The sequence below is a fragment of the Cetorhinus maximus genome, chromosome 4, assembly GCF_964194155.1.
Source record: "Cetorhinus maximus chromosome 4, sCetMax3.hap1.1, whole genome shotgun sequence".
Lineage (NCBI taxonomy): Eukaryota > Metazoa > Chordata > Chondrichthyes > Lamniformes > Cetorhinidae > Cetorhinus > Cetorhinus maximus.
Window position 1 is genome coordinate 133,367,452 of NC_135882.1, and position 26,290 is coordinate 133,393,741.

General features: G+C 44.0%; 1 protein-coding gene across 1 annotated transcript in view; it reads left to right on the forward strand.

The window, feature by feature from the left end:
- The window catches only part of LOC144679907 (tubulin delta chain-like), an 89,869-nt gene that overhangs the window by 35,154 nt on the left and 28,425 nt on the right, over positions 1 to 26,290 (forward strand). Inside the window, exons 4-7 of the mRNA XM_078540864.1 lie at positions 1,418 to 1,479; positions 7,428 to 7,565; positions 18,595 to 18,736; positions 19,507 to 19,692. Coding sequence (XP_078396990.1) covers positions 1,418 to 1,479; positions 7,428 to 7,565; positions 18,595 to 18,736; positions 19,507 to 19,692 — 528 coding nt within the window. The remainder of the gene's footprint in view (positions 1 to 1,417; positions 1,480 to 7,427; positions 7,566 to 18,594; positions 18,737 to 19,506; positions 19,693 to 26,290) is intronic.

Consider the following 26,290-nt stretch of genomic DNA (forward strand, 5'->3'; position numbering starts at 1 on the left):
GTTACTCTGTGCAGGATAGTGTGGATGTTGGATGAGCAAAGAACTGGGCCTAGCTGTGAGAACGCTGCACAACCAGAATATCCTAACAACTCTTTTAAAAATGTGTTCTTGAGATGTGGACAACAGTGGCGAGGCTGACCATCCCAATTTATCTTGAGGACATTAAGATGGTGTGAGTCTTGTGCAACATGTAGGGTTGGTATGGTCCCTTCTTGTATGTTGTCAGTGTCAAATTTGTTCTGCACCCAATCCACAAATTACCCAATTTATGTGAATTCAAAGTTTGCAGCTAAACACAGTGGGATTTGAGCTCAGGTCCTCTGGATTACTAGTCCAGTCCCAGGACCATGTGGCTACTGTACCCTATGAGCAGAATCTCCTGCCAATAGAATATTTTCAGGCATTGGGTGCATTTTTGGGCCCTGACCCTGCATGGGAATGATTGTTCTCTCTGACGTGATCTTCCAGAAGACAGCCCCCTAATTGGCCACCTCCGTGTCTGGTGTCCAATTAATGATGGGCGGGCTCCTGAGGCTGTAGCCCAATCAGAGGGCCCACAACTGGGTATGGACAGGAGAGCTGGTCACTTCTCAGGTAGCTGGGGGCCTCAAAATAGAAACGCCGTCAGAAGTGTGAATGAAATTCCAAAAATAAAGAAGCCTGAAGCTAGTAGGGCCATTGGAGTGGAGGGGAAAGCCCTCCAGAGGGTTTGTTTTGGTCACAGGTGCTGCCTTTCATCCACACAGCCCTGTCATTGGGACATGGAGTCTCCGGTTTCCTGCTGGGAGGCCACTTCCATGGAACTGCCAGACTCCCCATTCAGCGGGATTCACTCCAACCCTGGCAAGATCCTGGTGAAGTTCTCATAGTTCCCCCTCCATTAGGCATTTAATTCTTATTGTTGGCTACCTGCCAGTGCCAGGCAGGTAGCCACTCCTGAAGTTCACCCGCCTCTGGCAAGGTTGCTGGGAGGTGGGAGCGATGCAGGATGCCTACCTGGCACCTTTATCTCCAATTTTGTTCCCAGTTCCACCTTCAAACCCGCCTCTGCGGGATGCTGGATTCTGCCCTATAGCTCTCATTGGAGGTGGCAAGGCTGCCTGATGCAAGTTTGCAGAAATCATGAAAGGTTCTAATGACAGTCATATCACTAAGGTCATCGCACTTTAACAAGCTGCAAGAAATTGCTTGGACTGAAAAACACTGCTGTGTTTAATGCATTAGAAGTAATTTCTATGATGATGCTAAATGATTGGCACCAGTTTCCTGATATAGGTTGCTGAGATGTGGGTGGGGTAACTGTTGGGTTCTGTACTGCCCTTTGAGATGGAGCATTGTTGGATTAAAGCCAGCTGCACTGTAAACCCTGTTACACTAGTTGCAATTAAACTGACATAACCTTTGTATTTTGTTAAAGGTCATTCAGAGAGTCAAACGTTTTAATTGGCTTGAGAGGAAGAGGCAACAACTGGGCTTTTGGTGAGATTGTGAGGCATAATTTAGGCTTTTAAAGCAAATAAGATCTCAAACTTTCTTATCTCTCAATTTTATCCGTAGTTTGTTACAATCTCTGTTGGGACTGATGACTTTTGAAAAGAGATAAATTTCCCAAATGACCAATGAAATAATTGTAGGACAATCACAGAATCACAGTGCAGAAGAGGCCCTTCGGCCCATCGAGTCTGCACCGACACGTGAGAAACAAGATTTTACATTTTAAGATGTTTACTGTAATAAACAAACTAAAATCGATTTAAACATTAATTAGTAGGCAACTAATACTTTGAACTAAAGAAAGGTACTTCTCCATTAACTAACTAAATGCAATCAAGATACGTCTTACAACCTCTCTCGCTGTGCACCACACTTCTGGCAGATCTGTAGCATTACTAGAACCAGTCCAAAGTTACTTCAGTACTCCAACAGGCTCACTTCTCCCTGCCATGCTGGGTCGAAACGTCTGGTGGCCTTCGAAAGTTGTTCCACTTAGCCTGAGTCTTCCACATCTGACTTTCACCAGCAAGGCCCACCTCGGTCACTCCTTGTTCCTTAAATCTCCAAGAAGTTCTGTCCCTTTCCTTTTGAACATAAAACCAACTCTCATAAGCATCCTGCTTGTTTGTTAACACAAAACAGTCCTTCTCTGCTCTTCACAGCATAGTTGCTTTGCTTTTCCACACAGCAGTAGTTGCTTTATCACTCTCCCAGTGTTTCACAAAACAGCTGTCCCCTTTCCGTGATTTACTGTGCACAAGTGTGAAAACTGTCTCTTGACTTCAATAGGTTTCTGTTTGTGTTTTACCCCCACGGCAACCAGACCACATTGGTTTCTGTCCAAGCTGGGGTGCCTCCAGAATTCCGAATTGTACTTAATCGTAGGAACATAGGAACAGAAGAAATAGTAGCTTAAGTGAAATGAGACATTTTAAAACATAACCGTCTTATAAATTCCAGAGTTCATAACGATGTTACAATTGGTTCTTCTCCAAACTTTTCTCCTCTTGTTCCTCCTAAATTTCTAAATACATTGTCGAGAATACTAATATATGAATTAGGAGCAGGAGTAGGCCAGTCAGCCCCTTGAGCTTGTTCCGCTATTTGATAAGATCATGGCTGATCTGATTGTGACCTCTACTTTCCTGTCCACCATCTATACCCTTTGAATCCCTTGTCAGCCTAGAATCTACATTCTCTTGTCCTTTCTCTCTCTTCCTTTTGTCCTCCTTCCTCCTTTCCACATCCTCACTGTACTGAAATCAAGAAGCAATTCATGTTCTCTCTGAGGATATCAAAGGTCTTGAACTTAATCAGCCTTTTCTTTCTGTGACAATCTATAGCTCTTAAAGTAAACTTTTGAGTCAGCTAACTGCTGCTTACATACAAATGCAAATTCTTGTAGTTGTATCATCTTTTCTCTTTTCAGATGTTGGTGTCCTGTACTGCAGGCCGTGGTCTTTTATATCGGTTTCATGTTTTTTGATTTTTCCTGTGATTTGAGGTACTTTACAAAATCATTAAAGACTTTCCTGGGAGGCTATAAAAAAAAACATAGTTCAGAAAGCATCAAGAGTCAACCACAGAGAAAATGCCAGACTAGGTAGAGCTGATGGAGCTTTTAAACTCACAACAAGTCCTGTTCCCCATCACCCTTCTGTTTGCTGACCTACATTAGCTCTGAGTCAATGCTTTGATTTTAAAATTCTTAGCCTTGTTTTTAAATCCCTCCGTGGCCTCGCCCTTCCCTATCTCTGTAATCTTCTCCAACCCACAACCCTCGGAGATATCTGCTCTCATCTAACTCTGGCCTTTTGAGTATCCCTGATTTTAATTGTTCCACCGTTGGTGGCTTCAGTTGCCTAGGCCCCAAGCTCTGGAATACCCTCCCTACACCGCTCTTTCTCCCGACCTTGCTCTTCTGCTTTAAAACACTCATTAATACCTACCCTTTGACCAAACTTTCGCTCACCTGATCTAATATCTCCTTATGTGGCTTGGTGTCATACTTTGTTTTATAATGCTCCTGCGAAGTGCCTTGAGATGTTTCATTACATTAAAGGTGCTATGTAAATATAAATTGTTGTTGTTGTCCCATTCCCTCTAGGTCATTAGTGAGCCATTTGTGTTCTAAATTGAATCCAACCACATCCATGGTCATTTTTTCTGGTCCCAGTTTACATGAGCTTTGAGATGTAAACTCAGTAGAAGGTTACAGTACAGAACGAACCATTCAGCTTGTTGTGTCCAAGAGCAAATTGGCTAATCCTGCTCCTCTGCCATATGCCCATATTTTTTCTCTTCTGGTGTGTGTTCAATACCCTTAGGAAAGCCACGGTTGAAGCTGCCTCCACCACATTCTCAGGTAGTACATTCCAGCTCCTACCCACTCACTGCATAAAAAAGCCTTTTCTCATGTCACCCTAGGTTCTTTTGTCTTTCTTATATCGGTGTCCTCTGGTTCTTGACCATTCTGCTAATGGGAATACTTTCTCTCTCTGTCTACTCTGTCCAGACCCCTCATAACTTTGAAGATCTCAACCAAATCTCCTCTCCACCTTCTATGCTGCAAGGAGAACAGCCCTAGCTTCTCCAATCTATCCACATAGCTGAAATCCCTCGTCCCTGGAACCATTCTCATAAATCTTTTCTGCACCCCCACATCCTTCCTAAAGTGTCATGTCCAGAATTGGATTCATTTCTACAGTTGAGCCCGAATCAGCATTTTATAAAGGATCATCATAATTTCCTTGGTTTTGTACTGTCTGCCTCGATTTATAAAGCCCAGGATCCCATAAGGCTTTTTAACCACTTTCTCAGCCTGCCCTGCCATCTTCCACGATTTGTGCACATATACCTCTAAGTCCCTCTACTCCTGAATGTTATTTTGAATTGCACCCTTTATTTTATATTGCCTCTCATCGTTCTTCTTGCCAAAAATGTAGCACCTTGCACTTCCCTGCATTAAATTTCATCTGCCATTCCACTAGCCTGTCTATGTCTTCTTGAAGTCTGTCTGTATTCTCTTGTTTTGTGCCTTGCACACCCAAATCTAAATCATTAATATATATCAAGAATATATGAAGATGAAAAAGATCTTGGAGTCATAGCAGACTCGACACTCAACATGTCCGACCACAGAGTAACAATCAACACAGACAACAGGATGTTGGATTGCTTCACCAAAACAATAGGATATAAATCAGAGGACGCAATGATCAAACTGTACAGGGCCCTGGTCAGACCAACTGTATCCAATTCTGGTTGTTGAGAAACAAGGGAGATTTTCAAACTCTGGATGCAGTGCAGAGGTTCACAGTGTCAGGAATTCAGCTTAGGATGAAAGTCTAGAGAAACGTGGGCTTTTCAGACAGGAATAGAGACACCTGAGACACGTTGTTATAATGGTGGATAGATAGTAAGTAATATAAGCATAGATTCAGAATGTTACTTCAGCCCACACCATGACATGGAAGGGAACCTACGACCACCAACTGGCTTAGGCCTACATGTGATTCCAGTCCCAAACAATGTGGATGGCCCTTAATCTTCTTAAGGCAACTAAGGATGGCTTTGTGAATGTGACCCACTGGAACAAATTAAAAGGAAGATAATGAGACATGGGTTCAAAATTATGAAAGATGAATTTAGTGTTGATGTCAGGAATGTCTTCTTCAAGACTTGGAATTGTAGGGAGCAGAGGTAAAAAAAAAGCCCCCGTATGGTTGATGAATCAATTGCTGCAATGGAGAGCTGGGTCGGAATAGTATGGAGTCTGGATGGATGAATGGGCTGGTGGCATACGAACACCAGATGGACTGTAGTGATTCAAGAAGGCGGCTCACCACCACCTTCTTTAGGGCAATTAGGAATGAGCCAAAAAAATACTGGCCTTGCCATCGATGCTCACATTCCAAGAAAGAATTTTTAAAAAACAGCTTTCCTCGTTCCTATTTATCTTGTACATACAAATTAAATCAGGCTGAGAAACACCTATAAATGACCTTTTCACCCCTCTTCACCAGTACAGATCCTGTCTTCAGCCGATGTGCACACTGTAACAGGTATGTAGACACACTCTCGCACCCAATCTCTTGCGCTACGTATATGCATACATGTACACACACGTACACACGCATGCACACACATGTACACACACACGTACACACACACACACGGTTGTGAAGGCCATGTGGAAGGATGAGAGAAGCTGGAGATGTTCTCCCTAGAACAGAGATGGTTAAAGATTGATTTAATAGAGCTGTTCAAAATTCTGAAGGATGGGGCAGCAGATACGTCGGAACATCACCACCTGGAAGTTCCCCTCCAAGTCACTCACCATCCTGACTAGGAAATATATCGCCGTTCCTGCACTGTCGGTGGGTCAAAATCCTGGAACCGCCCCCCGCAACAGCACTGTGGGCGTACCTATACCACAGGGACTGCAGTGATTCAAGAAGGGAGCTCACCACCACCTTCTCAAGGGCAGTTAGGGATGGACAATAAATGCTGGCCCAGTCAGCGACACCTACATCCTGTAAATGAATTAAAAAAAAAGGAGAAACAGTTTTTATTAGCAGGTGTGTTGGTAACCAGAGGACACAGGTATGGATTGTGCCCAGCAGTGAGAATCCCTGGCTGATTTTTACCCCCTTTTCTCTTTAAATCAGGGTAACTACTGTCTGAGTTGAAATAAATTGCAGTAAGCCAGCTGAGCTGGGGATCAAATATGTCACATTTAGGCTTTACACAATGGAAGATGCTATTACCTAGTAAGCCTTTAGGGGAGCTCAATTTTCCCATCCAAACTGTAAAACAGCCAAGACCTAGTAGACGTTTTGTCCACTGAGTGGTGCAAGGTTAGACAGTGTAAGCCAGTTAGTGCTCAAGGTGGAGAGGGGGGGCAGCACTAGGATAAGGACAGGCTGAGCAGCAGATAAAAAATGGCTCAGTAGTTATGTAATCAATACTAATGAGCACCAAGCTACACTGTTCAGACATCTAACTGTGAGGATAATAACTTTAAATATCAACAGGACATAGACAGGTTGGTGGAAAGGGTTGACAAGTGGCAGATGAAAGTTATATGCAGAGAAGTGTGAAGTGATTCATTTTGATCAGAAGAATGGGGAGAGGCAATATAAAATATAAGGTGGCAGGACATGTTGAGGGAGCAATTAATAAAGCATACAACATCCTGGGCCTTATACATAGCGGCAAAGAGTACAAAAGCAAGCAAGTTATGATGAATATTTATAAAACACTTGTTCAGTCTTAACTGGAGAATGGCTTCCAGTCTGGACCCCACATTTTAGGAAGGATATGAAGATATTAGAGAGGATACAGAAAAGATTCACGAGAATAGTTCAGTTATGTAGCTAGATTGGAGAAGCTGGGGCTGTCCTCGTTGGAGAAGAGAAGATTAAAAGAGATTTGATAGAGATGTTCAAAATCACGAGGGGTCAGGGCAGAGTAGATAGGGAGAAACTGTTCCCATTGGTGGAAGGATTGAAAACCAGTAGTCACAGATTTAAGGTAATTGGTGAAAGAAGCAATAGGAGCATGAGGAGAAACCTTTTTTACACATCGAGTGGTTAAGATCTCGAATACACGGACTGGGAGTCTGGTGGAGGCAGGTTCATTTGTGGCTTTCAAAAGAGAATTGGATCAACATCTGAAGAGGAAAGATTTGCATGACTATGGGGAAAAGGCAGAGTTGTGGCACTGGGTGATTTTCTCTTGCAGAGAGCCAGTATAAAAATAGTGGGCTGAATGGCCTTTTTCTGTGCTGTAACCATTCTATGATTCCACCTGATCGACAATTCAGGGATTACTACTCTTTTGATTATATTGATCACTCTAATAGGGTGACACTGTATATAAAGGATTCATATTGATTGAGTGAAGCCTAACAAGCCACGATGTATTTATAGGGTATCATGGGCTGCGGACAGAGGAGGAGAACAGTTTGCTTCACCGCACTATGGACAGCTTCCGGAAAGAGGTGGAGCAGCGGGACAGTTACAGTGGAGTCATACTATTACACAGCCTGAGCGGTGGCACAGGGTCTGGTGAGCAAAACAAACAGGTCAAAGGTTAATCAAACAGCTGGCAGGCAGAAGTGGTTTCAGCAGGCCTCTGTTACAGTGAACTATGTGTCATTTTGTGAAAACTTCACTTGAGACACATGGTTGTGGGTTCGACCTGCACTCCAGGACTTGAGCACATAATCCAGGCTAATGCTATTGAGCGAATGCTGCATAGTTGGAGATGCCGTCTCTCAGGTGAGATGTTGAACCTAGGTCCACTGCCTACCTGTTTAGATGGATGCAAAACATTCCAAGGAAATTTTTTGAAGAGCAGCGGCGTTATCCCAATGAAAATTTCAGTACCCCCTGATAACCTGGCAACTTTACCATTACTCTCCCGATTTCAGGTTTTTCAACATATGGGCATATGAAAACGTAAGCAGGAAAATAAATATAGGACCAACTAGCCCAGCCCATATGTAATAAGGAGCACAGCAAAATTCTCCATATCCCCTAGTTGCCATGTCATCTGTACAAGGGAGACCAGACATTTGCTACTTAACCACCTCTTGTTCAAGCTGATCTCTGCCTCAGCTAGGTCCAGCTACCACTTGAAAATATACATTGAATTAGAATTCACCATGAAAGTTGCTCCACAGAATTACTGTTCTCTGGGGAAAGAAGAACCACCCAACATCTAATCGATTCATTGCTTTGTGTAATTAATACCCATGATGCCTGGCTTTCTCCACATGTAACATAGAATTATATATAATTATATTAATTATTCACCCAACTTGCCTCTGCCAGTTCTTTGAAAGAGCAGTCCAGTTAGTCCCATGTCCTGCTCTTTCTCCATAGCACTGCAATGTTTTTCCCCTTCAACTATTTTTACAATTCTCTTTTAAAGTTACTATTGAACCCACCTCCACCACCCTTTCTGGCAGTGCATTCCAGAACATAATACAGTTTCTCTTCATTTCGCCTCTATATTTTTTGCCAGCTATTTTAAATCAGCGTCCCCTGGTTACCGACCCTCCTGCCACTGGAAACAGTTTCTCCTTATTTACTCTGTCAAATCATTTGATGATTTTGAATGCCTCTACCAATCTCCCATAATCTTCTCCTGCTCCAAAAAGAACAACTCCAGCTTCTCTAGACTCTCCATGTAACCAATCGAATTGGAATAAATTTGCTTGAATTAGTCCCGTTCCCTTCCCTTTACCCATAGCTCTGCATTTTTTATTTTTCAAGTAGATACAAAATTTCCATGTCCAAGTCACAATTGAATTTGCTTCCACCGCCCTGTCAGGCAGCGCATTCCAAGTCATAACAACTTGATGAGTTCTGGTGAAAGGGACACAAGGCAGACATTCCAGATTGCAAAGCCAAAAGAAACCCTTGTAATCATTTAACAAACACAGGAATGCTATGACTGGTGGGCTATAGGTCCTTCAGGGTGAAAGACCTCCCGGCGATATATGCCTTTTGAGAGCTCCGTTGTTGGAGAGGGCATCCTTTTGGCAAGAAATTTTGTTGAGATCCCATCTACCTGTTCTGATGGACATTAAAATGCCACAGACAATATTTGAAGTAGGACAGGGAGATGGCCGCCTATCCAACACTTAGTCATGATTGAATCTGTTTCCATTACCTTCTCAGATAATGCACTCCAAATCACCGGCTGGAAATGCTCAGCAGGTCTGGAGAAACAGAAATCTGCCATATATTAGATTTTCAAAGGTCTTTTGATAAGACACTGCACAGCAGACTCATCGCCAAGATCAGAGCACGTGGAATCAGGGAATCAGGGGACGAGTAGCAGAATGGATAGCTAATGGATAGTTCTGCTGAAGGGTCATGAGGACTCGAAACGTCAACTCTTTTCTTCTCCGCCGATGCTGCCAGACCTGCTGAGTTTTTCCAGGTAATTCTGTTTTTGAATGGATAGCTAGTTGGCTACAGAACTAAAAGCAGAAAGTAGGGCTTAAGGGTAGTAACTCAGACTGGCTAAAGGTGGGGAGTGGGGTTCCACAGGGATCCATACTGGGACTGCTATTATTGAGAATTTATATAAACAACGTGGGTTCGGAAATTGGAAATATAATTTCAAAATTTGTGGATGACACCAAATTGGGAATACATTAAATATTAAGGCAGATTGTGACAAAGTACAAGATGATTTTAATAACTTGCAGAACGGGAGTACAATTGGCATATGAATTTTAATATGCTTAAGTGTTATGTTTTGGCAGAAAATTTAGGAGGCCACATGCTGCTTGGATAAGAAGAGTCTAAATGGGATTGAGGAGCAAAGAGATCTAGGGCAGAGATAAACACATTACTAAAAGTAGCAAAATGCAGGTTAATAAGGACATTGACAAAAGAAAACCGAGCACTTGAGTTCATTTCTAGAGAAATTGAATTGAAAAGCAGACAAATAAAAGCAAAGCAGTAAAGTTAGACCAAGTCTAGAATTCTGCTAACACTTCTGGTCTCCACGTTACACTGAAGAAAGTACAAAAAATATTCGCAAGGAGGTTACCAGAACTAAGAGAATACACTTGTCGGGAAAAGTTGAACAGGCCGGGGCTATATCTAGAAAAGTGAAGAGCAAGGAGTGATTATGATAGGGTTTGATAGGGTAGATGTGGAGAAAATACTTCCACTTATGGGGGAGACCATAAGTATAAAATAATCACTAATAAATCCTATGGAGGATTCAGGAGAAATTTATTTACAAAGAGATTGCTAGAATGTGGATCACGTAATAGTTGAGGCAAATATTATAGATGAATTGAAGGGGAAGCCAGATAAGCACATGAGGGAGAAAGAAATAGACGGACAAGGAGGCTTTTGTGGAACATAAATGCTGGCACAGCACAATTGTTCTGTGGACTCAATGTAATTCTGTGCGAGTTAGTTGATGTTTCAGGTATAAGGTTCTTGCTCACATCTGAGTATCTCCAGTTTCTTTCCCTTTGTTTTTAAAAGGACAAAATTGTGTCACTGTCTTCGTGGTGAAATTCAGGGTTGCCCTTTACCAAGAAGCATAGGGCACAGAAGGAGGACATTCAGTCCATCCTGCCTGTGCTGGCTCTTTTAAAGAGCTCTCTAGTTAGTCCCACTTCCTAACTCTTTCCCTATAGCACTGCACAATTTTCTTTTTCAGGTTTTTACTCAATTCCCTTTTACCAAGTTACCACCAACCTTTCAGGCAGTGCATTCCAGAAAGTTCTCCTCATCCCCACCCCTTAGCTGTATCCTGATTATTGACCTACCTATCAGTGGAAACTGCTCCTCCTCCTTTACTGTGGCAAAACCCTTCATAATTTTGAACACCACTGTATCTCACCTTAACTGTTTCTGTTCTAAGGAAAACAATCCCAGCTTCTCTAGCCTCTCACATAACTGAAATTCCTCACCCTGGTATCATTCTATAAATCCCCTCTGTATCCTTTGATATCTTCCCTAAAATGTGACACCCAGAATTGAACACAGTACTCGGGCTGAGCCTTAACTGTGATTTATAGGGCAGAATTTCACCCATGTTGGGCCGGGTCGGTCGGAAAGTCAACCGCTGCCTGCAATCAGGGCCGGAAGATGGTTTCACGCTGGTGGGCCAATTAAGCAATTTTAGCAACCATCCATTCAATCCCTTCATCCAAGTCATTGATATAAATTGTAAATAGTTGAGGGCCCAGCACTGATCCCTGTGGCACTCTCACATCTTGCCGACCCAAAAATGACCCATCTGTGCCTATTCTCTGTTTCCTGTTAGTTAACTAACCCTCTATCCATGCTAATATGTTACTCCCTACAGCATGAGGTCTTATTTTGCGTAGTAACCTTTTCACGCCAATCAAGGCCCGTCCAGCATGAAACACGAGCTTCAGCGCTCAGCGCTGGGTGGGGGGGCGGACTGGTGGGGGCGGAGGGCGAGCACCAGTGCCATTTGCAAACCTCCCTGAGGCACAGAGCTGCCTCAGAGAGATGAACGGATTTAAAGAAAAATACAGATTTTATAAATGTTATAAAACATGTCCCCTCATGTGTCTCTGTCACATGAACAGGGACATGTTATGAATGAAAAATTAAAGTTTTTATTTTATTTTTATTTGCTTTTGGAAACCTCAACCTGCCCGTGGATGAGGTTTCCAAAAAAGTGCAAAGGCCGCTTAGCCTTTTCGCCAGCTTGCAAACCGTAAGGTTGAACGGGCAGCGAAAAATTTCTTTTAATTAACTTTTTAATGGCCTTAATGGGCCTCTTAATTGTCGGTGGGTGTGCTGCCAACTCCGGCACGCGCCTGCTGACTGAAAGATTGCGCGATGATGTTGTGACGCGCGCCTGACGTTATCATGCATCATTTTACGCTCGGTTGGGCCGGGCGTGTGCCTGCAGAGCTAAAAATTTTACCCATAAAGTTTTACCATCGTGACCTTGCTTTTGTACTTCATGCATTTATTTATATAGCCCAGGAACCCTTAAGCCTTTTAAGAGCTTGCCACTTTCAAAGATTTGTGTGAAAAAACTCCCAGATCTCTCTCAACCTGCACCTCCTTTAAAATTGTACCATTTAGTTTTTATTGCCTCTACTCAATCTTCCTCCTAAAATGCAACACTTTGTTCTTCTCGCTATTAAATGGTGGAGCAGGCTCAAGTGGCCAAATGGTCTACCCCTGCTCCTATGTTCCTATTAAATGATCAACTAGTTCTCACTGCCTTGGCTCATGCATGAAGTATAGCTGATTGAGCAGACACCAGAGCATGCTGTTTCCATTTGAGCAGTAGAGCAGCATCGCTACATGAGATTGCACATATGAACATAAGAATTAGGAGCAGGAGGAGGCCATTTGGGCCCTCAAGTATGCTCCGCCATTTAATAAGATCATGGCTGATCTGATTGTGGCCTCAACTCCACATTTTGCCTAACCGCGATTACCTTTGACTCCCTTGTTAGTCAAGAATCAATCTACCTCTGCCTTAAAAATATTCAATGACCCTGCCTCCACCGCTCTCTGGGGAAGAGAATTTCACAGACTAATGACCCTCTGAGAGAAAAAATTTCTTCTCATTGCCTTTTAAATGGGAAACCCCTTATTTTTAAATTGTGTCGCCTAGTTCTAGTTTCTCCCACAAGGGGAATCATCCTTTCATCATCCACCCTGTCAAGCCCCCTTAGGATATTATATATTTCAATAGGATCACCTCTCAGTCTTCTAAACTCCAATGGATACAGACTCAGCCTGTTCAACCTTACCTCATAAGATAACCACCCACCCCCCTCACCTCAGGTATCAGTCAAGTGAACCTTCTCTGAACTGCTTCAAACAAATTTATATCCTTTCTTAAATAAGGAGAGCGAAACTGTACACAGTACTCCAGATGAGTTCTCATCAATGTCCTGTACAACTCTAGCAAAACTTCTTTACTTTTATATTCCAGTCCCCTTGCAATAAAAGACAATATCCCATTTGCTTCCTGAATCACTTGCTGTACCTGCATACTAATCCAGATCCCTCTGTACCTCAGAGTTCTGCAATCTCTCTCCGTTTAAATAATATGCTGCTTTTCTATTCTTCCTGCCAAACTGGACAAGTTCATATTTTCCATCTGCCTTTTTTTTTTGCCCAGTCATTTAACCTATCTATGTCCCTTTGCACACTCCCTATGTCCTCTTCACAACTTACTTTTCTACCTATCTTTGTGTCATCAGCAAATTCAGCAACCATCCATTCAATCCCTTCATCCAAGCCATTGATATAAATTGTAAATAGTTGAGGTCCCAGCACTGATCCCTATGGCACTCCACAGATCATATCTTGCTGACCCAAAAATGACCCATCTGTGCCTATTCTCTGTTTCCTGTTAGTTAACTAACCCTCTATCCATGCTAATATGTTACTGCCCACAGCATGAGGTCTTATTTTGCATAGTAACCTTTGATGTGGCACCTTGTCAAATGCCTTCTGGAAATCTAAGTACAACATATCCACAGGTTCCCCTTTATCCACATTGCTTGTTACTTCCTCAAAGAACTCCAATAAGTTAATCAAACATGATTTTCCTTTCACAAAACCAAAACAAAAATAAAAATACCTGGAAAAACTCAGCAGGTCTGGCAGCATCTGCGGAGAGGAACACAGTTAACGTTTCGAGTCCGTATGACTCTTCAACAGAACTAAGTAAAAATAGAAGAGAGGTGAAACATAAGCTGTTTAAGGGGGGGTGGGACAAGTAGAGCTAGATAGAGGGCCAGTGATAGGTGGAGATAACCAAAAGAAGTCATAGACAAAAGGACAAAGAGGTGTTGAAGGTTGTGATATTATCTAAGGAATGTGCTTTACTTTACAGCCTTCCGGACTGAATATTGAGTTCAACAATTTTAGATCATGAACTCTCTCCTCCATCCCCACCCACTTTCCGATCCCCCCTTTTTTTTCCAATAATTTATATAGATTTTTCTTTTCCCACCTATTTCCATTATTTTTAAATGTATTTCCATCCATTGCTTTATCTCTACCTTTTAGCCTTTTTCTATTCCTTCATCCCACCACACCCCCACTAGGGCTGTCTGTACCTTGCTCGTCCTGCTTTCTACCCTTAATTAGCACATTCCTTAGATAATATCACCACCTTCAACACCTCTTTGTATTTTTGTCTATGACATCTTTTGGTTATTTCCACCTATCACTGGCCCTCTATCCAGCTCTACTTGTCCCACCCCCCCCTTTAAATCAGCTTATATTTCACCTCTCTTCTATTTTTACTTAGTTCTGTTGAAGAGTCATACGGACTCAAAACATTAACTGCTCCTCTCTGCAGATGCTGCCAGACCTGCTGAGTTTTTCCAGGTATTTTTATTTTTGTTTTGGATTTCCAGCATCCACAGTCTTTTGCTTTTGTCTTTCACAAAATCATGCTGACTCTGCCTGATTGCATTGAGATATTTTAAGCGCCCTATTATAACCTCCTTACTAATAGATTCCAGCATTTTTCCTATGGCAGATGTTAGGCTAACTCGCCTGTAGTTTCCTGCTTTTTGCCTCCCTCCTTCCTTGAATAGAGGAGTCACATTCTCTATTTTTCAATCTGATGGGACCTTCCCAGAATCTAGGGAATTTTGGAAAATTAAAACCAATGCATATACTATCTCAGCAGCCATTCCTTTTAAGACTCCAGGGTGAAGTCCATCAGGACCTGGGGACTTGTCAGCCTTTAGTTCTAATAATTTTCTCAGTACCCTTTCCCTGGTGATTGTAATGGTTTTAAGTTCCTCCCTCCCTTTCACCTCCTGATTCACAATTATTTCTGGGATGTTATTTGTTTCCTCAACAACGAAGACAGACATAAAATATTTGTTCAATTAATTGGCCATTACCTTATTTTTCATTATTAAGTCCCCAGACAAACTCTCTAGAGGATCAACACCCACTTTACTTACTTTTTTCCTTTTTAAATACCAGTAGAAACTCTTACTGCCTGTTTTTATATTTCTAGCTCACTTTCTCTCATACTCTAATTTCTCCCTCCTCATTATTCTTTGTCATTCTTTGCTGTTCTTTATACTCTATCCAATCTTCTGACCTGTCACTCATCTTTGCGGAGTTAGATGTTTTTTCTTTCAATTTGACACTATCTTTAACTTCCTTAGTTAACCAGGGATGGAGCACCTTCCAGGGGAATGAGAAGAGGTGATTGTCACCTACCTGAGCTAGTGACACAATAATGTTTTACACCAGAATTTTGACATAAGTCTCTCCAGCAAACACAGAGTATCAAATTGCTCTGCCTCTCCAAGCTGCCTAGAACACACAAAGCTGTTCATGCTTAGTTAAGGAGCAAAGCTTATAAAGTACTTGAGAAGGAAAGTGACCTCTCCCCTGCTACTTTTACACAGATAATAAAACTAATGGGAGTGAGACACAATCTGTTATCTTGCTGTTCCTGGGAGGCTCTGCAACAGACACTGCAGACAAACAGGGTTTGTTCTTAAAAACAAAAAGCTAAAAGCTACTGCGGATGCTGGAAATCCAAAACAAAAACAGAATTACCTGGAAAAACTCAGCAGGTCTGGCAGCATCAGTGGAGAAGAAATCAGTTAACGTTTCGAGTCTTTGCAGTTTACCTCTTCACCCTTCCTCTGGATGGGACCTCATGCTGAGGTACAGTTCCACAAGTGCTGACAGCTCTCTGGGACTTTAACCACAGTGGTGATTCTTTCGTGAAAATCTGTGGACCCACGGGTGGAAATCTGGCAGTGTGATATCCCTCTCCTTTTGCCCAGGTAAAAAGAAATACAAGTTCACTTAATTACTGCAACTGCAAGCCTAATATTGGCAGGCTACTCAACTAGAGATGCCATCACACTGGCTGTGATCTTGTCTACACATGTGACCTTTCCTTTTTCTAACTTTTCCTACAGGAGGCTGATCTTGTATCTCCCTCACCTTCCTTGGCACAGTTATCCTTACTGACATCAGGTAACTTTGGGATCGATCCTGAAACCTTCCTGTCATGGCCCAACTACACGCTGGCCAGTATATTTATCAACCAGGCCACATGGGAAGCATTAAACAGCTCGGGCTTCACTCAGACAGTGATATTATTTTGTGTGGTTTGTTTACCCCACTAGTCGTCCCCTCTCTGTCCACGAGGAAATCCCTCTGCCAGAGACCAGTAACCCTCTCATCTTTCTGCCTCATTTCTTTCTCTCTATTCTCTCCTTCCCTGTGAAATGCTAAAGGAACATTCAGTACATGTAAATTGCTGCAGTTGAAGTATGTCGGATACAGGAATGTATCATTCTGTTCAGATCGAGTTTGTGCTTATGGCAGATCTATCACATTGCAACTGGCTGCTCAGAAATCCTGACGCATGTAAAACAGTTGTAAGTGAAATCTCCCCCTCACCTCCTCGGTGGCGAGTGGTGTGTTATTCAAAAACGTCAATCAGCAGTTAGAATGATAAAAGGCCCAATCCCCCAGCTCTTAGATTCTACGTAACTGCCTGTCATGGATTCTACCCACCCCGTTAAACTCCTCCCATAGGCCCAGTACAAGCAAACCTGTCAAGGACACTATCCACCCACTTATTCTCCCTCAGACCCTCTGCAATCAACCCCCTCAGGGACTCTACCCACTTTAATTTCCAACGACGGACGCTGTACATTACAGCCGAACATGGGATGAAATGTTGTCAGTAGCATTGCAACGTGATACGGCCAGATCTGTTTTGAAAAATTACCAAAGCAGCAGCCTGTTTTCAGGTGACGGGACATGGGAATTGAGCTCCTATGGCGTAAATTGGAGCCAGATTGCGATTTAAGTTTGGAGCTGTGCAGCACACACTCTGATCAATTCCACAGGCGATGGACCTGAAGAGGCCGCCAAGTGTTGAATAATTTTTCTGAGCTCCGGAAGAGTACAGAGCGACTGACACTCTGGGGCCACCGGCCTCCATGATTACGATACTTCCGACTGCCTAACCTGGTTGTGGCTGGTGAGGCCAGTCTTGAGGCTTCAAGCAGGTGAGTGGCACCAGCTCACCTGCTACATTTCAAATGATAGAGACCTTAACACCGCAGGGGCCTTTCTGTGATCAAAAGCAAAGATAGAGCCCACTCGGATTGTGGAGGTAAACATGCCACACGTGGCAGAAACAAGGCTGAAAAACGGAACACTTTTATCTTTGTTTTTTGTTAATGCAGCATGACTATGCAAATCCATTGAAGCTCATCAGTGAGGTGGAGATCATCTCACCAACTGTAGCAAAACATCCCTATTTTTATATTCCATTCCCCTTGCAATATATAAACAACAACACATCATTTGCCTTCCTAATCACTTGTTGCACCTGCATACTAACTTTTCCTGATTTATGTGCCCCCACCCCCGCCCCCCTCCAGGATACCCAGATCCCTCTGTACCTCAGAGTTCTGCAATCTCTCTCTATTTAAATAATACGCTGCTTTTCTATTCTTCCTGCCGAAGTGGACAAGTTCACATTTTCTCACATTATACCCCATCTGCCAAATTTTTGCCAACTCACTTAGCCTATCTATATCCCTTTGCAGACTCCTTGTGTCCTCTTCACAACTTACATTCTTACCTCTTTCTGTGTCATAGTGAAACCCCATTAACAGATTTTAATTACCAACTGACCTGAGGGCAGGTTATTCTACCATCTCCCACCCTACCACTGTTAAACCACCGGTAAGCATTTTCACAGCAGGCTGGGGCTGGGGTTCTATTTTTAACAATTTAGCCGACTGACCATCCATCAGGTGGTGGGGACGGGAGTGCATTTAAAATTCCTGCCAATGTTTCAATTCGTTTCATTGCACTTCACTTTATCCGGAGTAAAAGGTCCTTCCGAATTAGATACACTTGTTTTTTTTCGCTTCCCGGCTCCAGAATAGGGTTACCCCCGCCCCTTGCTTCATGACTCCTCTGAGCAGCCATGAGCCATGACTCCTGCAAAAGCCGGGCTGACTTCATGAAAGGAGCAGGGGGGTTTGTAATGCCCACCCCTGCGATGGAGCTGGCTTGCTGCATGTGGACTTGCCCTTATCCTGTGCTGGCAAAAATTGCTGGAAACGAGAATGGGGGCAGGAATCCCGGCATTGGGTCCCGCCTGCCAGTTTTTAAAGCCTTTCAGCTTCTGTTCAGACACGGACGGAGGCATGAAAATCCGGGCCTCTGTTTTATGTGCTTGTTGAGGGATGAATGTTGGCCAGCATACTGAGCAGAAGTCCTTCGCTCTCCTTTAAGATATTACGTCTCCTGAAAGGGCCGATGGGGCTCCAGTTTAACATGTCATTCAAAAGATGGTAACTCTGAGAGTGCAGCATTCCCTCAGTACTGGACTGGGAGTGTCAGACTAAATTGCGTACTCTAGTCTCTGGGTTAGGACTTGAGCCCTAGACTTTCTGACTCACAGAGGTGAGGGAGCTACCAATGAAACCAAAGAGAAGGTGAGAGGTGGTAACTTGTCCATCGGGAGAACTGTTCCCCTTGAGCCTTATAGCTTTCCAAAGCGATAATCTGGTGAATATTTTAATTTTTCTAGGATTGAGTGCACGATTATGTGAATCAATCCGAGAGGACTTTCCAATGGGCTACATTCTGTCTGTGACAGTCACTCCACATCAAACAGGGGAAAGCCCACTGCAACACTTCAACTCCCTGCTCTGCCTTTCCTGGCTTCAAAGGTAAGACCACATCCCGGCTGCTTTATGTTTTAAACAACATTTTTTGTTGTCTGAATTTTGGGCTCGTCAAACTGATTGGAACACTTTTCATTTCAGGCAGCTAGGTGGCAGCATTGAGCACTCCTGACGAGAAGCACCTCCTGTGGTCAGATGAATCACAGATTAGATACAAAGTGAGGCTTCCTCTGCTCTTGCCACAAATATATCTTAGACCCAACTTCAGAGAGAAAGACTCTATATCTGATATTTGTTCTGTTATTCCTGCCAGTTTGGCTCAGTGTGTGGCACCCTCCTCTCTGATTCAAACAATTGTGGCTGACACTCCGCTATAACACCAAGGGAGTGGTGTGCAGTCAGAAGTGTTACATTTCAGATGAGATGTTAAACTGAGGCCCCATCAACGCTTTCAGGTGGATGTAAAAGATCCCATAACACTATTTGCAGAAGAGTAGCAGAGTTTCAGAGGTGACAAAGCTGCTAACTGAGTCGAGGCTTACACCTAATCAGTAAATATGCCATACGATGAACATGCTTAGGCTGGAAAATGGGATTAGAATAGTACTTGTTTGACCGGCCCAGACTCGATGGGCCGAAGGGCCTTTTTCTGTGCTGTAGACCTCTATGACTCTATGACAGGGGTCACATTCCCCCTAGGATGAGTGACACATGAATCGTCGTAGCCTCCTGTTCAGCCCAAGGAGTCGAGGTTGAAATCCGGTTTGGGCTGCACTATTTGGCCTCATTGTCTTTTGTGTTTGATATCTTTGCAGGTACGCTGATGGGGTACTCCTGTTTCACAATGATGACGTGTTGCGCAGCATCCAGGCCTTGTGTGGAAAAAAGATTGAACACATCTCAGCTCTACAGCCGCAAATTTCTTTGTACGACATGAACACACGTATTGCGTCCTGCCTGGCGGGACTGATGTACCCAGTGAGCAGCCTCCGAACACGAAGGTATGATTCACTTCACATGACAAAGGTAGTGCCAAAGAATGATTGGCGTTTTTACGGATGGAAGAGAGATGGTGGGATAACTTTTCCCCTTTTTTCCTCGCCTCTCGGTTGTCCGTAACAAGATATGTGTTTTCAGGCAGTGTTTTAAACATACTGAGTGTTGTAATTTTCAGTGTTGAACACGAAGCAGGTTTTCAGGTAAGTTTAACACACACACACACACCACATACACACACACACACACACACTACACACACACACACCACACACACACAGTCTAGAGCTAAAACATGAGTTTAGGTTATTAGCAGAAATACACAAAGTAAATCACATGTTAAAATATTTCAGTCCTTTAAGATGCACAGGTTGCGAGCCTGAACGGGTTCTCTTTCATGGTCTTTTGGATGATTGGAAGTTGGAAGCCTCTGAGTTTCCAGACAAAGTCGTAGCCAAGTTCATATAGGAACGAATCTTTGCAGGTGAAGACAAGTTATCCCATCTCTCTCTCACTGCCTGGATTGACTGGCTGTTCAGGCAGGGTTCTATTCTTCTTGGTTGCTCTTGTGTCCAGTTTTGCCTTGTTTCTGGCTGGTTCTTGGAGTAATAAGATTTGTTATCAGAAGTCAGTTTCAATTGTGTGACCACATGATCAATACTTCTGTTGTCCACACAAATGATTCAAAGTTAGAAACCATTGCTACACAATGGGCACCAGGAAGGCACAGGTCAGGAGTGTGATGGCATACTCTCCACTTGCCTGGATGAGTGCAGCTGCAACAACACTCGGAAGCTTGACACCATCCAGGACAAAGCAGCCCGCTTCATTGGCATCACATCCACAAACATTCATTCCCTCCACCATCGACACATAGTAACAGCAGTGTGTACCATCTACAAGATTCATGGCAGGTACTCACCAAGGCTCCTTAGCACCTTCCAAACCCATGCCCACTATCATCTAGAAGGACAAGGGCAGCAGGTGCATTGGAACACCACCACCTGGAAGTTCTCCTCCAAGCCACACACCACCCTGACTTGGAAATATATCACCATTCTTTCACAGCTGTTGGGTCAAAACCCTGGAACTCCCTCCCTAACAACACTGTGGATGTACCTACACCACAGGGACTGCAGCGGTTCAAGAAGGCAGCTCACCACCACCTTCTCAAGGGCAACTAGGGATGGGCAATAAATGCTGGCCCTGCCAGTGAAGCCCACATCCCGTAAATGAATAAAAAAAATTGGAGGATGAATGGTGGCTGTGCATACTGCTTGTGATAAACTGGTTTATCTGCAGCTTTCTTTAAGTGTTGAGCTTGGAGTCATTGAGTCTGGGGGGTTATTGATTTTGAGTTCCTGTTCATATCCAGATAAGGGGGTTGTAAACTCCATAAGTGGTTTCATATTTTGAATGACTCTTCAAGAGAGGGTCTGGACCCACAGTCATTTAAATTTTAAGAACTTTTCAGACCTGAATTAACTCTTTGTGCAGAAATCTCAAAATGTCACCTGACCCTCAGGCCACCTTAGCAGCACGTTGTCCACTTTTTAAAAGTAAATTTAAAAAAGTCCACGTTGAATAAGGTGTGTGTTTTGAAAGTTAGGAACATGATATCTTTACTGGGCATGACAGTGTTGAGAGGCATAGGGAGGGAGGGAGAGAGAAAAACTGCTCCTCTGATGAATAGTGCTGCTGAACCTTAACCTTAGATCTTCCCAAACCTTTTGTGTTGCAAAAAAAACAAAAAACTGCAGATGCTGGAAATCCAAAACAAAAACAGAATTACCTGGAAAAACTCAGCAGGTCTGGCAGCATCGGCGGAGAAGAACAAAGTTGACGTTTCGAGTCCTCATGACCCTTCAACAGAACATTGATGCTGCCAGACCTGCTGAGTTTTTCCAGGTAATTCTATTTTTGTTATCCTTTTGTGTTGCATCCTCCTTCAGAGATTCATATTTGCCGTCGCCCCGACCAGAACTTTGAGAAACAGCACACCCTGCTGGTTGAGAGCCTGTATACAAGAAGCCCAAATCATAGAATCAATCAGTCGGCACAGAAGGAGACCTTTTTGTTATTCATTCACAGGATGTGGGCATCATTAGCATGGCCAACGTTTATTGCCCATCTCTAATCGTTCTTAACAGAGTGGCTTGCTAGGCTATATCAGATGGTGGTTAAGAGTTAACCACATTGCTGTGGGTCTGGAGTTACAAATAGACCAAACCAGGAAAGGACAATAGATTTCCTTCCCTGCAGGACATTAGTGAAGCAGCTGGGTATTACAACAATCTAGAGGTTACATGGTCACCATTACTGATACTTCTTTTTAATTCCAGATTTATCCGCTAACTGAATTTAAATTCCCTAGCTGCTGTGATGGGATTTAATCTCCTATCTCAAGATTATTAGTCCAGAGACATGAGTTCAAATCCCTAATGATCCTTATGTCTGTACAGGCCCTTTGAAAGAGTTATCCAATTCTTCCTCCTCCCCTGCACTTTCCCTATAGCATTGCAAATTTTCCCAAGTAGGAAGGGTAATATTTAATATTTTTGACTTCTCCAGGATCAACATCCTTAACATTACTCTTCAAAACATGCTCCTTTCATTCTTTTTTTTAATTCATTCATGGGGTGTGGGCTTCGCTGGCTGGGCCAGCATTTATTGCCCATCCCTAGCTGCCCTTGAGAAGGTGGTGGTGAGCTGCCTTCTTGAACCGCTGCAGTCCATGTGGTGTAGGTATACCCACAGTGCTGTTAGGAAGGAAGTTCCAGGATTTTGACCCAGGGACAGTTAAGGAACGGCGTTATATTTCCAAGTCAGGATGGCGAGTGACTTGGAGGGGAACTTCCGGGTGGTGGTGTTCCCATCTATCTGCTGCCATTGTCCTTCTAGATGGTAGTGGTCGTGGGTTTAGAAGGTGCTGTATAAGGAGCCTTGGTGAATTCCTGCAGTGCATCTTGTAGTTGGTACACACTGCTGCTACTGTGCGTCAGTGGTGGAGGGAGTAAATGTTTGTGGATGTGGTGCCAATGAAGCGGGCTGCTTTGCCCTGGACGGTGTCAAGCTCCTTGAATGTTGTGGGAGCTGCACTCATCCAGGCAAGTGGGGAGTATTCCATCACACTCCTGACTTGTGTCTTGTAGATCGTGGACAGGCTTTGGGGAGTCAGGAGTGAGTTACTCCCTGCAGGATTCCTAGCCTGTGACCTTCTTTTGTAGCCACAGTATTTATATGGCTAGTCCAGTACAGTTTCTGGTCAATGGTAACCCCAAGGATGTTGTTAGTGGGGGATGGTAGTGCCATTGAACATCAAGGGGCGATGGTTAAAATCTCTCTTGTTGGAGGTGGTCATTGCCTGGCACTTGTGCGGTGCAAATATTACTTGCCACTTTTCAGCCCAAGCCTGGATATTGTCCAGGTCTTGCTGCATTTGGACATGGGCTACTTCAGTATCTGAGGAGTCGCGAATGATGCTAAACATTGTGCAATCATCAGCGAACATCCCCACTTCTGACCTTATGATGGAAGGAAGGTCATTGCTGAAGCAGCTGAAGATGGTTGGGCCTAGGACACTACCCTGCAGTGGTGTCCTGGAGCTGAGATGACTGACCTCCAACAAAAACAACCACCTTCCTTTGTGCTATGTATGACTCCAGCCAGTGGAGAGTTTTCCCCATGATTGCCATTGACTCCAGTTTTGCTAGGGCTCCTTGATGCCACATTCGGTCAAATGCTGCCTTGATGTCAAGGGAGGGTAGTCACTCTCGCCTCACCTCAGAAGTTCAACTCTTTTGACCATGTTTGAACCAAGGCTGTAATGAGGTCAGAAGCTGAGTGGCCCTGGTGGAACCCAAACTGGGCGTTAGTGAGCAGGTTATTGCTAAGCAAGTGCCGCTTGATAGCACTGTTGCTGATTCCTTCCATTACTTTACTGATGATTGTGAGTAGACTGATGGGGTGGTAATTGGCTGGATTGGATTTGTCCTGCTTTTTGTGTACAGAGCATACCTGGGCAATTTTCCATATAGCAGGTAGATGCCAGTGTTGTAGCTGTATTGGAACAGCTTGGCTAGGGGCGTGGCAAGTTCTGGAGCACAAGTCTTCAGTACTAATGCCAGAATGTTGTCAGGGCCCATAGCCTTTGCACTATCCAGTGCCTTCAGCCACTTCTTGATATAAATTGGAGTGAATTGAATTGGCTGAAGACCGGTATCTGTGATGATGGGGACCTCCAGAGGAGGCCATGATGGATCATTCATTTGGCACTTCTGGCTAAGGATTGCAGCAAATGCTTCAGCCTTATCTTTTGCACTGCTGTGCTGGGCTCCCCCATCATTGAGGATGGGGATATTTGTGGAGCCTCCTCCTCCAGTGAGTTGTTTAATTGCCCACCACCATTCATGACTGGATGTGGCAGGACTGCGCAGCTTAGATCTGATCCGTTGGTTGTGGGATCATTTAGCTCTGTCTATCACTTGCTGCTTATGCTGTTTGGCACGCAAGTAGTCCTGTGTTATAGCTTCACCAGGTTGACACCTCATTTTTAGGTATGCCTGGTGCTGCTCTTGGCATGCCTTCCTGCACTCTTCATTGAACAGGGTTGATCCCCTGACTTGATGGTAATGGTAGAGTGGGGGATATGCCGGGCCATGAGGTTACAGATTGTGGTCAAGTACAATTCTGCTACTGCTGATGGCCCACAGCGCCTCATGGATGCCCAGTTTTGAGCTGCTAGATCTGTTCGAAATCTATCCCATTTAACACGGCGGTGGTGCCGCACAACATGATGGAAGGTATCCTCAATGTGAAGACGGGCCTTTGTCTCCACAAGGACTGTGCAGTGGTCACTCCTACCCATACTGTCATTGACAGATGCATCTGTGGCAGGCAGGTTGGTGAGGATAAGGTCAAGTATGTTTTTCCCTCTTGTTGGTTCCCTTACCACCTGCCGCAGACCCGCTCTAGCAGATATGTCCTTTAGAACTCGTCCAGCTCGGTCTGTAGTGGTGCTACCGAGCCACTATTCATGATGGACATTGAAGTCCCCCACCCAGAGTACATTCTGCACTCTTGCCACGCTCAGCGCTCCCTCCAAGTGGTGTTCAACATGGAGGAGCATTGATTCATCTGCTGAGGAAGGGCGGTACGTGGTAATCATCAGGAGGTTTCCTTGCCCATATTTGACCTGATCACAGAATCACAGAATCACACAGTGCAGAAGAGGCTCTTCGGCCCATCAAGTCTGCACAGATACTTGAGAAACAACTGACCTACCTACCTAATCCCATTTACCAGCACTTGGCCCATAGCTTTGAATATTATGACATGCCAAGTGCTCATCCAGGTACTTTTTAAAGGATGTGAGGCAACCCGCCTCCACCACCCTCCCAGGCAGCGCATTCCAGACTGTCACCACCCTCTGGGTAAAAACATTTTTCCTCACATCCCCCCCAAACCTCCTGCCCCTCACATTGAACTTGTGTCCCCTCATGACTGACCCTTCAACTAAGGGAAACAGCTGCTCCCTATCCACCTTGTCTATGCCCCTCATAATCTTGTACACCTCGATCAGGTCGCCCCTCAGTCTTCTCTGCTCCAACGAAAACAACCCAAGTCTATCCAACCTCTCTTCATAACTTAAACGTTTCATCCCAGGCAACATCCTGGTGAATCTCCTTTGCACCTCCTCCAGTGCAATCTCATCCTTCCTATAATGTGGTGACCAGAACTGCACACAGTACTCTAGCTGTGGCCTCACCAAGGTTCTATACAACTCCAACATGACCTCCTTACTTTTGTAATCTATGCCTCGAATGATAAAGGCAAGTGTCCCAAATGCCTTTTTCACCACCCCACTAACATGCCCCTCCGCCTTCAGAGATTGATGGTCACACACGCCAAGGTTATTTTGTTCCTCAGAACTTCCTAGTGGCATGCCATTCATTGAATACTTCCTTGTCAAATTGCTCCTTCCAAAGTGTATCACCTTGCACTTTTCGGGGTTAAATTCCATCTGCCACTTATCTGCCCATTTGACCATCCCGTCTATATCTTCCTGTAGACCAAGACACTCAACTTCACTGTTAACCACCCGGCCAATCTTTGTGTCATCGGCAAACTTACTAATCCTACCCCCCACATAGTCATCTATGTTGTTTATATAAATGAGGAATAATAGGGGACCCAGCACAGATCCCTGTGGTACGCCACTGGACACTGGCTTCCAGTCACTAAAGCATCCTTCTGTCATCACCCTCTGTCTCCTACAACTAAGACAATTTTGAATCTACCTTATCAATTACCCTGTATCCCATGTGCATTTGCCTTCTTTATAAGTCTCCCATGTGGGACCTTGTCAAAGGCTTTGCTGAAATCCATATAAACTACATCAACTGCACTACCTTCATCTACACACCTGGTCACCGCCTCAAAAAATTCAATCAAATTTGTTAGGCATGACCTCCCTCTGAGAAAGCCATGCTGACTATCCCTGATCAAACCTCGCCTCTCCAAGTGGAGATAGATTCTCTCCTTCAGGATTTTCTCCAATAGTTTCCCTACCATTGACGTGAGACTCATTGGTCTGTAGTTCCC